Source organism: Arachis ipaensis, chromosome B01 (genome assembly GCF_000816755.2).
Source record: "Arachis ipaensis cultivar K30076 chromosome B01, Araip1.1, whole genome shotgun sequence".
NCBI classification, from domain to species: Eukaryota; Viridiplantae; Streptophyta; class Magnoliopsida; order Fabales; family Fabaceae; genus Arachis; species Arachis ipaensis.
In genome coordinates, this window is record NC_029785.2 from 133,598,237 (window position 1) to 133,611,593 (window position 13,357).

General features: G+C 39.3%; 3 protein-coding genes and 1 pseudogene across 3 annotated transcripts in view; 2 read left to right on the forward strand and 2 right to left on the reverse strand.

Moving 5' to 3' along the window:
- LOC107640220 (WD repeat-containing protein 11) overlaps nt 1-3,364 on the forward strand; it is a gene marked incomplete in the record, with an annotated part of 11,563 nt that extends 8,199 nt beyond the window's left edge. The window contains 8 exon segments of the mRNA XM_016343765.2: nt 422-626; nt 720-991; nt 1,213-1,334; nt 1,641-1,785; nt 1,894-1,986; nt 2,236-2,309; nt 2,546-2,599; nt 2,680-3,364. Coding sequence (XP_016199251.1) covers nt 422-626; nt 720-991; nt 1,213-1,334; nt 1,641-1,785; nt 1,894-1,986; nt 2,236-2,309; nt 2,546-2,599; nt 2,680-2,980 — 1,266 coding nt within the window.
- On the reverse strand, nt 3,900-6,089 carry LOC107640237 (annotated as a pseudogene).
- On the forward strand, nt 6,363-10,430 carry LOC107640229 (BRCA1-associated protein). Its single transcript, XM_016343773.2, has 11 exons — nt 6,363-6,919; nt 7,014-7,122; nt 7,241-7,355; nt 7,485-7,582; nt 7,940-8,046; nt 8,166-8,421; nt 8,754-8,807; nt 9,146-9,289; nt 9,367-9,431; nt 9,687-9,741; nt 9,834-10,430. The coding sequence occupies exons 1-11, from the start codon at nt 6,645-6,647 to the stop codon at nt 9,990-9,992; spliced, it is 1,437 nt and encodes a 478-aa protein (XP_016199259.1). The 5' UTR covers nt 6,363-6,644; the 3' UTR covers nt 9,993-10,430.
- The window catches only part of LOC107640243 (topless-related protein 4-like), a 7,858-nt gene continuing 5,419 nt past the window's right edge, over nt 10,919-13,357 (reverse strand). The window contains 7 exon segments of the mRNA XM_016343784.2: nt 10,919-11,404; nt 11,495-11,661; nt 11,770-11,958; nt 12,046-12,141; nt 12,312-12,440; nt 12,835-13,014; nt 13,103-13,213. Of these exon segments, the coding sequence (XP_016199270.1) occupies nt 11,206-11,404; nt 11,495-11,661; nt 11,770-11,958; nt 12,046-12,141; nt 12,312-12,440; nt 12,835-13,014; nt 13,103-13,213 (1,071 nt within the window). The 3' untranslated portion in view covers nt 10,919-11,205.

The following is a 13,357-nucleotide window of genomic DNA, read 5'->3' on the forward strand; positions in this document are numbered from 1 at the left end:
ACCACATGCCCTGGTAGTATTCCTACACTAATTTACTGGTTTTACCAACATAGCTGAATATCTTTATTTCGTGTTGGATTTTGTAATGATGGAAGCATTTGAAATTTCAATGCATTGCATTCTTTGGTAACTTAAAATTTTGTTTCTTTTAATCTTCAACAAGCATTACTAATTAAAAATTAAAACTAAATTGAATATGCTTCATTTTTGTGTTTTGACTTTTGAGTCACAATTAGGGCTTCATTCTTTAGTCTAGGTTGGACCATTATTTACTTCTGGTACAGGTCTGTATAAATCATTTTAATCTGGTTTTTCGTTTTCATATTTCTTTTCTGCAAATGCATGTCAAATTTTACTTGTCTCAGCTCCTTGTTAATTAATTATTATTTATTGCTTAAGTAAATCTTTGCTAATGCTACAGGCATTACGCATGATATTGCAATTTGGTGTTAAACCTTCTTGGTTTAATACTTGTAGTACAACGATAAAGAAGAGGCCTCACTATATTCCAGGGACTCCATCATCTACAGGGGATCTTCGAACATACATGATCGGCATACCATCTCTTGGTGATTCTGTGGTGCCAGAGATGCTTTTAAAAGTACTGGAACCATATCGAAAAGAAGGTCTATCACTCTTATCCAGAGTTTTCTGATTCTGAAATTTTGCTATCCAACAATATATGCTTTTGGTGTTTACCAATATTGCCATTTCTTAAGGTTGCATACTTGATGATGAGAGAGCCAAGTTGTATGCTACTATTGTGGATAAAGGCTGTGCTGCAAGGTTTGCCTTCACAGCTACAATATTTGGGGAATTCTCGGAAGCTTTGTTTTGGTTACAGCTGCCTCAAGCGCTTAAACATTTGATGAAGAAGTTATTGAGAAAGCCTCCCCCGAAAGCGCCAACAGCGCAAACTATCTCTGAAGATGATGAGACATCTTTACTATCTAGGATATCGTCAAAGGGAAAACAAACAGAAGAAATGGGGGTAAGATGTATTGTCATTGAAAAACATCCATCGTTTAGGTTTCTGAGTAGCATCTTTCACGTCAGGATCCGTTGCTCAGAGGTTCCTGAGTAGCATCCTTCATCGTTTAGGTTTCTATCAGCTACATGGTTTTTAGTTTCCCTCACTCCAATTGTTGTTTGAATAGATCCTTTTAACGTAATGTGCCAAGTTCTTGTAAGTGACTTCATTTTCTTTAACAGAGTCAAGGTCAACTAAGGATGATGGCTTTTGACCAAGAAGAGCTGTGGAAAAGCGCTAGTGAACGTATTTCTTGGCATGAAAAATTAGAAGATGAAGAAGCTATACAGAAACGTATACATGAGTAAGTAAATATCTCATTTCGATGATTATCATGTTGAGAGTACATGAGTGGATATGGCTTAATTCAACATACTAATGTCTCGATGTGCTAATTTGAAATCATAGTAGTTCAATACACTGTATATAGGTCTTATCCATCCCATGTTGATATATAACCGATATTTAGTTGTACCCGAGTAGTAGGAATGACTGCAACTTGGCGGTTATATGACTGAAACTGAAGTTTTGTTTGTTTACTAGTTTGAGTAAGAATATTACCCTTCTAAATATATATTCACTCGGAAATTCCTGAATTCACTGCAACCAGGCTTGTGTCAGTTGGCAACCTAGAAGCCGCGGTTAGTTTATTGCTTTCTACTCCCCCAGAAAGCTCTTACTTCTATGTGAATGCACTTCGTGCTGTTGCTCTCTCATCTGCCGTTTCAACGTCTCTTAATGAACTTGCAGTGAAGGTGAGTATAACTAACACATGCAGGTATTTAAAATTTGATTTTTTTTTTTTGACATCAAGAATGTAATTCTTGTATTCAGTAATTTACAATATCAGGTCTATTTTTTAGGTTGTTGCGGCCAACATGGTGAGGGCTGACAGATCACTTTCTGGCACTCATCTTCTCTGCGCAGTTGGAAGACACCAAGAAGCATGTTCCCAGGTGAGGCTGCATTTATAATACAATTCATGTATTGCTTTGCTTTCTTAAAGTCACTGTTAAGAGTGCCAAATACATGAAACAAATGCGCACAACTTCTAAGATATGTTATCTTATGGTTAACTTTTGAAGTTGTAAACAATGGCTTTGGTGCTTGATGGATTGTGTGTGCAATAACGATAAAAATTATTAAAGTTATCAACATAATATGCTCGATTTTCTTAGACAAATGCACTGTCATATCTTATGCAGCTACAAGATGCAGGGTGCTGGGCAGATGCTGCAACCTTAGCTGCTACTCACTTAAAGGGATCAGATTATGCAAGGTTCATACTCATTTTTGAAACAGATTTCTAACTTCAACTCGCTACATTTTTGTTTTAAGTACATTCTATATTTGACGTCATAATCCTCACTACCCTGTGCAGCATAGCTACCAAGTTTCTAGCTGAATGATAAAAACAATTCACATTAGTATTTGTGATATTGTGCCTTGAACTTACTATACCTGTTGTCTAGTTCTTGAGCTTTCCAGGTTCTGACTCGTAGTCGATTCTTGCAGGGTGTTGCAAAGGTGGGCTGGGTACGTCCTACACACTGAACATAATATCTGGAGGTACCATTGCTTTGCATTATTTAAAACTTAACACGCTATTTGACCATTCACTCAATTTGAGTTCAAATCACCCGATGCAGGGCTCTGATTTTGTACGTTGCCGCCGGCGCACTTCAAGAGGCATTGGCAGCTCTTCGTGAAGCACAAATTCCTGACACAGCTGCAATGTTTATCCTTGCATGCCGTGAAATTCATGCAGATATTGTTTCGAACTTGGGTATTGTTGATGAAGATGAATTAAGTTCAATAGGCCATAATCTACTAACTTTGCGTGCCTTAGATCCGAAGAATGAAGATGTCATTGCCGTTAGTGAATATTTTGGGCAATACCAGAGAAAATTGGTCCATCTCTGCATGGATGCGCCCCCATACTATGAATGAGTGTATAGGGCTTTGATACGATGCATTTAGATATCCATGAAACAAGTGAAAAGAAAGCTGTAGTTTGATTTCCATTCAGGTGCTGCCTGCATTCATTTTTCTTTCTAAGTTATTGGCAGCATTCCGAAATGGAATGCACCGAACCCAGAATGCCTTTTGCTGTAGGGACGTAGAATCTTGTAGGTAGCATGATACCATAGTCTTTTGTGAAACAAAATCCGATGGTCGCAGTCACCAGCGATTGTTTCACGTTACGTTTCTCGAGTTCAGGTCATGTTGTAGCTTGTGTATACATTTTTGTTGCTAACAAAATCATAATTGTATCTCTATTGAACGGTATTTGAAGGGTAGTTGAAAAGGTTATACCTTTTATTTTATTTGACATGGAAAAGGATATATCTAAAGATGCATGGAACGTGAGAAAGCTATATAATTAATAATTGTATTTAATTCTTGTCGGTGTTGGATAATACATTTGTCGGCCGCGTGAATCGTTCTATCTTACACCAACTCTGTAGCGGGCTGATGGGAAAGACACGTATAGCCATGCTGCCTTCGATGAAAGCAAGTAATGTCATTGCATATATGCGATATTAGCAGGAGTTACCATTGCCAATACTAAATTAGAGGAACTTGAACAAATTACATAAGGTTTCTCGTTAGCGTCACTCATTAGTCATTAGTGACAATAGGGTTCCACAGGCTTCGGGCGGAGCCGATTTTTATTACGTCATTGCCCTGGTCGTTGTCCACCTTGTAATATTAGTATCATTTTTAATGAAATCACGCCAATGCGGATGGATATGAGAAACATACATACAATGATGCTATAGCTAGGGGTTGTACGTCATCTGTTACATTCTGTAACTACTATCATTAATCTTCAAAGAAAAGCATAGAGAAGAAAGAGTACACAACATTCATAATAACAATTATTATTGTTGTTGTTGTAGATTGTAGTATGTAACTTAATACTTGACAAGTACAAAACTCTTAAATATGTATAGATATCCCCTCTAGCACCTGGGAAACCGCATTGCCAAACAAACTTAGATATACCACATAGCTCATAGAAAAGAAAGGAAAAAAAACATAGTTTGGCGCAAAAGCAAAGAGCCCCAATAAAAAGCGAACCAATGCAAGTCAAAAAGGTGCATGGTGGTAGTATCCACCACCAACACCAAACTGTGGCATTCCATAAGGCATGATCACAGGTTGAGGGCCAGCAACATAGTAGCCAGAACCAGCAACCCTTGCTAACCCCACCTGACCCTGCATCCCATCTCTCCCATACTGCTGCCATACTTGTTGCTCCTGCACAAGCAAATGCTGCTTCCTCTCCATGTCTGCTATTTGCACATAAGACGGCGGCGGCACTGCCAGCGACGCTGCGAACGGATCCTGCGGCCCTACTGCCTGCACCGTTCCATCCGGGGCAGGCAGAGCCAGAATCGGCGTGGCGGTCTTGCCGGGTCCTGGGAGTGCCACACTGCTAGCACTCCCACCACTCAGTTGATTTGTGTTCACATGTTGCCTCACAGCACCTTGATCATACATCCCATTCAGTAGCAGTGGATCAAATCCACCTGCCAAATCGGCTTTTTGCTTCGACAAGTTGCTACTTGTCTCTACCTTGAAGGGAATGCCTCCCAAGAACCTTCTCCCCTCACTGCTGCTTGTCCGTTGAACAATGCCAATGCTAGTTTATTCCCTTGCTCATCAGCTGAATTGCCATTGTCCCTTAAATCCACTAAATCATTTGTCTCCTTATGAGTAGGAGCTGCCGGCTTAGGCTGCGCAACAAACGAGGGTGGCGGCACTGGTGTGAAGTTCTCAGGTGCCGGGAGTGCCTTCATCTCACTGATTTCTGGCTCTGTCTCTGTCTCTTTCTCTATGACAGTTACCTTGGCCTGTTCTATGTTCCTCTCAGGACTTTTTGCTCTAATAGTCTTCTCTTTCAAGAAACCCTCAAGTGTGGCAAGAAGCTTATCCGTGATTCTCTGCACTTCAGGGTACTCAGATGACCTTGCAATTCCCATGTCCTTGCACCAACTGTAGAAGCCAACAAGCTCATCCATCGTCTTGGCCGCGCCAACATAACAATCAAAGGCCTTTACACAATGTGCATATTCCATTTCAGTGAACCGATCCAACAACACTCCCAACACATCACACAATTCCACATAAACCTTGAAGCTGTCCCTCACAACCTGGTAAAGCGCAACTAGCACAAGCCTACTACTCTTGGCGGCGCCACTCGGCCTACAACCTAAAACACGGTCGAGGACCCGAAGCAAATGCTTCAACCTCTCCAAAACCCTCTCAGATCCCATCTCCCTAACAGGGGTCACAACCTCATTCCTCTGATTATGCTCTCTTCCATATGACTCACTCACATCACCATAAGACCTAGTCCTCCTACCAATTCCAGAACCAAACTCATCCCTAAATTCACCATCACCACCACCACCAGATTCACCACCACCACCACTTCTGAGCATCCTCTGATAAGCCACAAACTCAACTTTCTCATCAAGGTACAATGCATAAACCCTGACAAAACCGGCATGATCCCAAGAACTTGAATGAGCCTCGTCCCTGAAATCACTCATGTTAAGGATCCTCATCCCTCTGCGTGTTGCATACACAAGTTCTTCCTCAAAAAGAGGGTGCCCATCAACGAGAACCCTATGAACAAGCATAAGGGCCTTGACAGCAACAATCCAATCACGCGTCTTGGAAAGCCTCTTAGAAATCGTGATCAAGCATGCATTGACGTAGCCCCTTGAATGCGAAGTGAGGCTCAGGATTTCCCTTACGTACTTGTCATCTGCGGGAACCTCTTCGTGGCTCGTGGCTTTGACGACAAGGACTTCGAGTTCAGGGGCCAAATTTCCGGCGACTTTGGCGATGCTGATGCTCGTTTGGTCCTTCACTACACCGATTGCCTTCCGGATCGTGCTGGATGCCATGGCGGGTGGATCGGAATTGGATCAAAAAACGAAACTTTTTCGAAATGGGGGAATTGGGTATCGTTTAGTTTTGAGTTTCGTTTACCTGTTTTGAAGAGTCAAAATCCGTGAATGAGAATGAAAGATCCGTTGACTTTCGTTAAGTTTATTGGAGTAAAGAGAGAAAAGAGAAAAGGTTAAGACAAAGCAGAGATTGCGAAACCGCGTAATGAACGGAGAATCCGATTTGAGTTTAGATTTTTTTTATATATTAGATATTTAATTAGTAATGTTAAGCATGCTTTGCTTAATTGGTTGTCGCAGAACTCGTCGTCTTAAGTCTTAAACCAGACACGCTGACGTCACACTTTGCTTTCTTTTTGTTTAAAAGGAAAATTAATTAAGAAATGATACAGACCTAGTCATGAATCACTAGCAATTAACAGCAAAAAGAAGTCTCACATACTCGAAGTGGAAAGTTGCCTATTTATCCTCATCTAATTTGCGAAATCTAATGAAACCAACGTCACATGTGTATTAGATTACACAATTGCCCCTGATTTTCTAATCTCTCGGGGAGAATTTAATTTATATTTAGTTTTTCGACCCTTACATTTACGAATTTCACAATTGCGCCACATCGCACCCCTGAGAAGTGAGAAGCAGAGACTCGTTCTTGTTCTTGTTGAGTTCTTGCTCTAAGAATCTGCGCCATGTTCTTCCTCCGAGTTCACTCGGTCGACTCGGAGCAGCCTCTGGACCCTGAATCCATCTTCTCCGAGAACGATGAAGATTCGAGCCCTAAATTCAGGGAGCGAAGAGGGGTTCTCCACTTGTTCCGGAGCTCCTCTCACTCCTCGATCCCAAGCCCTAGCTCTCGCTCTTCTCTTGTCTTCATTCTCGCCGTTCCCAATTACCTCTCCTTCGATGACCTCATTCGCTGGTGCGGACCCCACCTCCACCATCTCCACCGCCTCCTCTTCATCAGGTACCGTTTCTACTTCTTGGTTCCGCAAACGTTTGTTGCTTTCTTTGCATATTTCTTTCATTGAAATCCCAAAATTGTGATTTGACATGTGTAGGAATGATGGAATGGAAGATCGCTACAGTGTGCTGATTGAACTTCAGGATCAGCGTGCAGCTGATGCGTTTTATACCAATTTCAATGGCAAGACTTTTTCTCCTGGAGAGGTTAATGTCTTGTTTATGAAATTGATTCATTCACTTAATATGTATACCAATCTTCCAGTGAATTACCTTAGTTTGCTTATCTTTTCTCTTTCTTTTGCAAATGATGATTAAAATTTAGGCAGAGGTGTGCCATATCCTGTTTTTGGTTTCTGTGGAGTACTCAGAATGTGCAGATATTGCTGGGACTCCTCCTGATGGATGTACTGAAATACCAACTTGTCCAGTTTGCCTCGGTAGGCTGCATTTGCTTTTGCTGTGGCTTTGTGTGTTTTGCTTCATTCATTATTTTTTTAGAGGATGGAAATAATCTTGTGAAGTGATGTTTATGATTTGTGTGTTCTGGTTTGCTCTTTGAATGATAGAGAGATTGGACCCGGATAGAAGTGGAATACTCACTACACTTTGCGATCACTCCTTTCAATGCCCTTGTGTTTCAAAGTGGACGTACTTGTCTTGCCAGGTAAGCAGGTTTTTCATTCCTTCGATTCTTGTTTCCAAATTGTATTGAAGTTCTTATTTTGGCTGGTTTAGGCAATTCTATTGTCACAAAATGTTACTTTCTGAAAAATCTCAGGAAGGAAGCAGCTTACTATATGCCTGCTACATCTCGGCGTGTATGATTTTAGAAATAGAGTGACCTCATATGAACATAAATTTTCAACACTACTTTTGCAGTTTGATTGTTCTGTGTTGTATTTACTATTATTATGCGGGAATTTCTGGTACCAACAGCTGTTTCTGGTTTTATTGCAAGTGACATGAAAGGATTATAATGTTGCCTAACAATTATTCTGAAGGGATTATGATCATATTTTAGGTCTGTCGATTCTGTCAACAGCAAGATGAGAAACCAAGTTGTTTTGTTTGTGGAACATTAGATGATTCCTGGGTTTGTATGATTTGCGGGTTTGTTGGATGTGGAAGGTAACATAATCATTTGAAGTGTTCAATTTTCAGTGATAAGTTGTGTACAGAAGGCCCAATTAATTCATATTGTGGAAAGATTTTGGTATAATTTTTTTCCCTTTGTCTCCCTCCTCTAGATATAAGGAAGGACATGCTATCCAGCATTGGAAAGACACCCAGCACTGTTATTCTCTTGATTTCAAAACACAGCAAATATGGGATTATGTAGGTGACAGTTACGTCCATCGGCTGAACCAGAATCAATCCAAAGTTGATGGCAAGTTCGAGGGAATGAATTACCGCTGTATTCTACAGAATGGAGACTGTGATGAGTGTGAATGTCATGATGATCTAGAAATTGATGGAGCCCTCTACAACAGCAAAGTTGAGGCAGTATGTTTGTTCTATATAAACTCCTGAGTGTCCTGTGTTTATGCTGAAGCTAACTTGGACAGATAGCCTGAAATAGAAACATATGCATATCTGGGTCTGATATAATCTTGCTCACTGTGATTAATTAACACTGGCCTGCTTGCATGAACCGCTTTACATTTAATAGATATACTGTCTTGTAGACATAGTTCCACATCATCATTTGATAGGATAGCATTTTAATTTTCTAACAACATTAAGTCTTCATTGTTATTATATTAGCACGACTGTTTCCGAGTATATTTCCCATTTCAATACATGGTTAGTGATTCATTGTTATTTCTCAAAAATAGATTTTGGAAGAATACAACCGTCTTCTAACATCTCAGCTGGAAACTCAAAGACAAGTAAGTTGACACTGATGCTCCTGAAACTCATTCTCTGGGATATTTTAATAACTATGGAAAACAGAGTCTCTGCTTTGGATGTATGGAACTATAGACTATATTATGTCATCAAGGTTGACTGGAAACTACTTGTTCCTGACATGTCATTAGAAGTATTATAATTACAGGAGTGGTTAGAATTTAGGACTACTGAACCTGCATGTTTTGGTTTGTGATAAATGCTTTAGGATTATAGCTAAAGCTAAATAATGATTCCCTCCATGTGATGATCTTTTGATGCAATAATATTGCTGTTGATGTGTGTCTGAACTCGGATTCTCTTTGTGCCGTTGTTGTAGTATTATGAATCTTTGCTAGCAGAGGCAAAAAGCAAAGTGGACAGTTCTGTCTCTGAAGCAGTGGAGAAAGCTGTAACTTCTGGATTGCAGGACATCCAAGATAAACTGGAAAAGTGTACAGAAGAGAGAAATGGTGTTGCTGAGGTGAACTTTCCTGTTTTCTCCTGCATTTTCATTATTTTTCCTTCAACTCTCACTTAGCCAGTTCTTTCTGCTCATAGGAGAATAAGAAGCTCATACAAAATCAACAGCTATGGCGAAACAAAATTAAAGAAGCTGAAGAGAGGTAAATGCAGTTTTCTTCCTTTTTTTTCCTGGTTAGTTTAAATTTGAACTACTACAAGTACTCAAGTAATTATGACAATATTGTAGATGGTATAGTTTTTATTTGCAGTGGAAGGCTACAGACAAACATGTTTACTTCATGTTGTCTGCAAAATTTGAGCTGTCAAGTAGTTAGGAGTTAAACATAAAGTTTGATTACTTATTTCATTTACTTTGCTTAAATCTTGAGCTTATGTCTGAATATGTGATCCTGTAGGGAAGCCGCATTAGTAAAATTCATGAACCAAAAGATAACTGATATGGAGGAACAGGTATTGCTAAAGACACTCAATAATTTCTTCTCATTCTGTACAAGTTTCCCAAGTTGATCGTTATGTGATGGGTTAAATGATATGACACACAGATTAGGGATGTCAAGATTTTTGTGCAAGCACAAAAAACAATTGATAAGATGACAGATTCAAATGGAATCAAGGACGGAACAGTGTTACCAGTGGCTTATGAGCAATCTACTCCCGGCAACAGTAAGAGAAACAGGAAGTCTGGTCGAAGGCGAAATTAGTTGTTAGTTGTCACCACCAACCATAACAAATAAACAACCGTTGCAACATTAACACACTGAAGTTTTCATGAGGGAGTTGGCACTGTCTAAGGATCGCTAAGCGCCACCAGCCACTGATACTTGTTTAGTACTGTAAATCGATGATATAGTCATATAAAGGTAGATTCAACTTTTTGTGATGATATAGTCATATTGACTTGGCTGCCGAGCATTGCAAAGAAACAATCACACGTTTTCTCAGGATGAATATATTTCTTTAATGTCCCAAATTTGTGTAGAAATTAAAGTATATGCAAGTGTCGGGTCGTGACGTGTGTGTGGTATATACATTTTAGATCCCAAAAATCCAAATTTACATGTCTTCTTAAGTTTCAAACCACAAATTGGACAAAGAATGATCTGTTGACATCATTAGCAATAAAATAAATATTTATGAAACCTTTCTTGTTATGTTCGCAACTCCTTTCCACATTCATAATTGAGCCAGTAATATAATCAAGATCTGGGCTACTTTAGTAACCCAATCTGGCATCTCTCCCACACAAACCCTTCTGCATCCATAATTCTGGACCACTCCTGTAATCCTTCTCACTTCCACCAGTGTGTTCAGTATAAGGAAGAATAGTATTGAAGTGGGGGAGACAAGAGGTGAGGGCATGTAAGATAAATATGATATCATTAAAGAGGAATATTATAAAACCACAGATGTCCAAATTTTGCCATGTACCAAGTATCCATTTTAGCGAATTTTGATAATTTTTTGTATCAACCGGCAAATCTAACAAATTTTCAAAGAAATCAATCACCGATGTCTGACTATTTCTTAAAACATTTAACGCAAATCACCAAATATTGAGAAAAGAATCCTTTGCATCGAAGGTAAAGATAAATAAACACAACTGATAGAGTTGCTACATTGACCAAGCATCCATCGGCAACGCCCCAGCCGAATTAGACCATAAACTTAATGGGTAATAATCCTGGACGAATGAACATGCTCTGATAGACCCATGGAGCAGAAATTGGCTAAGGAGCCATTAACAAGGTGAGTAATTTGATTCATTGTTGATTTATCCTCCTACAAATTATGAACACCTAAGTTCCGCAGCTTCCCCTTGCAAGCCAAGTAAACGCAACAGGGGGCGGGATCATATGCAACCGAAATGAATACATACACTCAAGTCCTTGGTGAAAGTACTTCATAATACATTTGTCACCTTTGTGGTTGCTCTGAAATAGTGTTACCTGAAGCAGTGCTAGGCCCAGCACCATTCTCAGTAGGAGGTGGAGAACCCCATCTTCCTTCCGACTCTAGCGGTTCAAGTACATGTACTCCACCATCACTGAGTCCTAATGCAAATTGATTGGGTTCTGACGGGTGTGCAGCAATCACAAGAGGATGTGCTCTCAAGCTGTCAAAAATTTTGTTAATTATTGTATATAACAAGAGAAAAGGATATTGCAATGATAGATCTTTTACTAAATTGATAAAGGAAAGGTACCTTGGGTTGGGAAGGAGATAAGCAGTTGGATTTATTCTACATCTTAATCTGAGTGTTGAGGCAGTAAGAACACCAACACTTCCATCCTCAAAGCTTAAATATATTGATTGACTATCACATGAATAGGTAGCGTGTGTGATTGGACCACTAGCTTCTCGCGGAAACCACTAATCATATAAAACGGAAAAACCAGAATATCAAGTTAGAGAGTCGACCAAAGCAAAGAAATGCATAAACCAATAATTGTGTTTAGATATAACTAGGCAGTAGCCTACCTGCTTAAGGCATTCTAACTTCGGTGCCTCATATATGGCTATTTGAGTTTCGTGAACAGCTATTAAATGGGTCTGGTCTAGATGGAATTGGACTCGGGTATCTGCTAGAGGTGCTGGTGCGCGTCCATTAGGCATTTGCAGGAATTTACTTGCTTGCTTTTCCCATCCATCCGTACTCCAAACGCATAACTGTTGGACATAAGAAAACCAGTTGAGCATTTATCAAATCAAGAAACACTCCACTCAGCACGATAGTTCCATATAAATTTTCCTTACCTGAGAGTCAGCTCCAGATGATACAAGCACATTTAGAACATGAGAAAAAGCAAGTCCAGTGATCCTCTTCTGATGACCTTTCAGCTTGGTTTTGACCTTTGGTGGAAACATCAAAAGAGAGGCCAATGTCAAAAACTTCAAAAACCAACTTGTGACACTCAACCAATGCCTTTTGGCATGGGATATAATAAGATAAAAGTAGCAAAAGTTAACTAACAATCTACACAACTCAACTATAAGCTTTAGGCCTTGCATAGACATAATACCTCATCAACCCTAACATTGTAAATTTGTATTGTAGAATCGTCCATGCCAATAGCAATGATATTGTTGTCTTGAGGATGAAATGCAAGAAATGTAGCAGCCGGTGGTGGTGGCATGAAAGTAGTCATTGTCTGCAGTTAAGATTCACAGAAATTGATGTTTAATCTCAATGTATAACTGCAATGAGCATAAAAGGAAAGCAGTCTACACAAGGCCTCAAGTGAACCAGGTGCAAGCCACTGATAACTGCAGTACTTTTATACTTGAAAGGAGGACTCCATCAACACAAGGTCCTATTAATTTCATGCTATATCTATTTAAGCTCGCTAGTTTATTGTCCCCTCCTTTGAAAAATCAGAAACAATTAACCAGTAAAAGAAAGCTTGTTCAACAAAATAAAAATTAATAGAACTTTCAAAACTGCTTAATTTAGAGCATACATTAAAAGATACATTAAAATAGAAAACATTCAAAAATTTAGAGCATACATTAAAATAGAAAACATTCAAAAAGAAAGCCACATGCCTTGAAAGTCATCATATTGAACAGGGAAATTTTCCCCCCTGAAGCTGACATAACATACGAGTCATTCTTTGACAGTGCAAAGCATGACACAGCATCCTCAGGGTTAGTATCACTGATATCGTTGGTCATCAGTATTCCACTATTTGGTTGCCATAGTTGTGGTTGAATACTTGCAGTGGCCTACACAGGAAATTTTTTAGACTAACAATCTAACGAACAAGAACATGTTAAAATGTATAAACAACACATATTACAGGTGCTTTGTTACCTTCCCTGAGCTGTTCCGATCATTTCTCTGCCATTTCCAAAGCTTGTGAACACCATTGGCTGCCAAAGCCAAAATAGCAACCCCTTGATTTGTATAAATTAACCTAGCTACCTGAAACACAATTTAAAATGTCTTACTACTTGAAACCATCTAAAAAACTTAATGCAAATTGCATGCACCTAAAAGAATTCACATAAGCAATGTCATGTCAACATGCTTGATTTCGCAAAGTACATAATAATAATAATAATAATA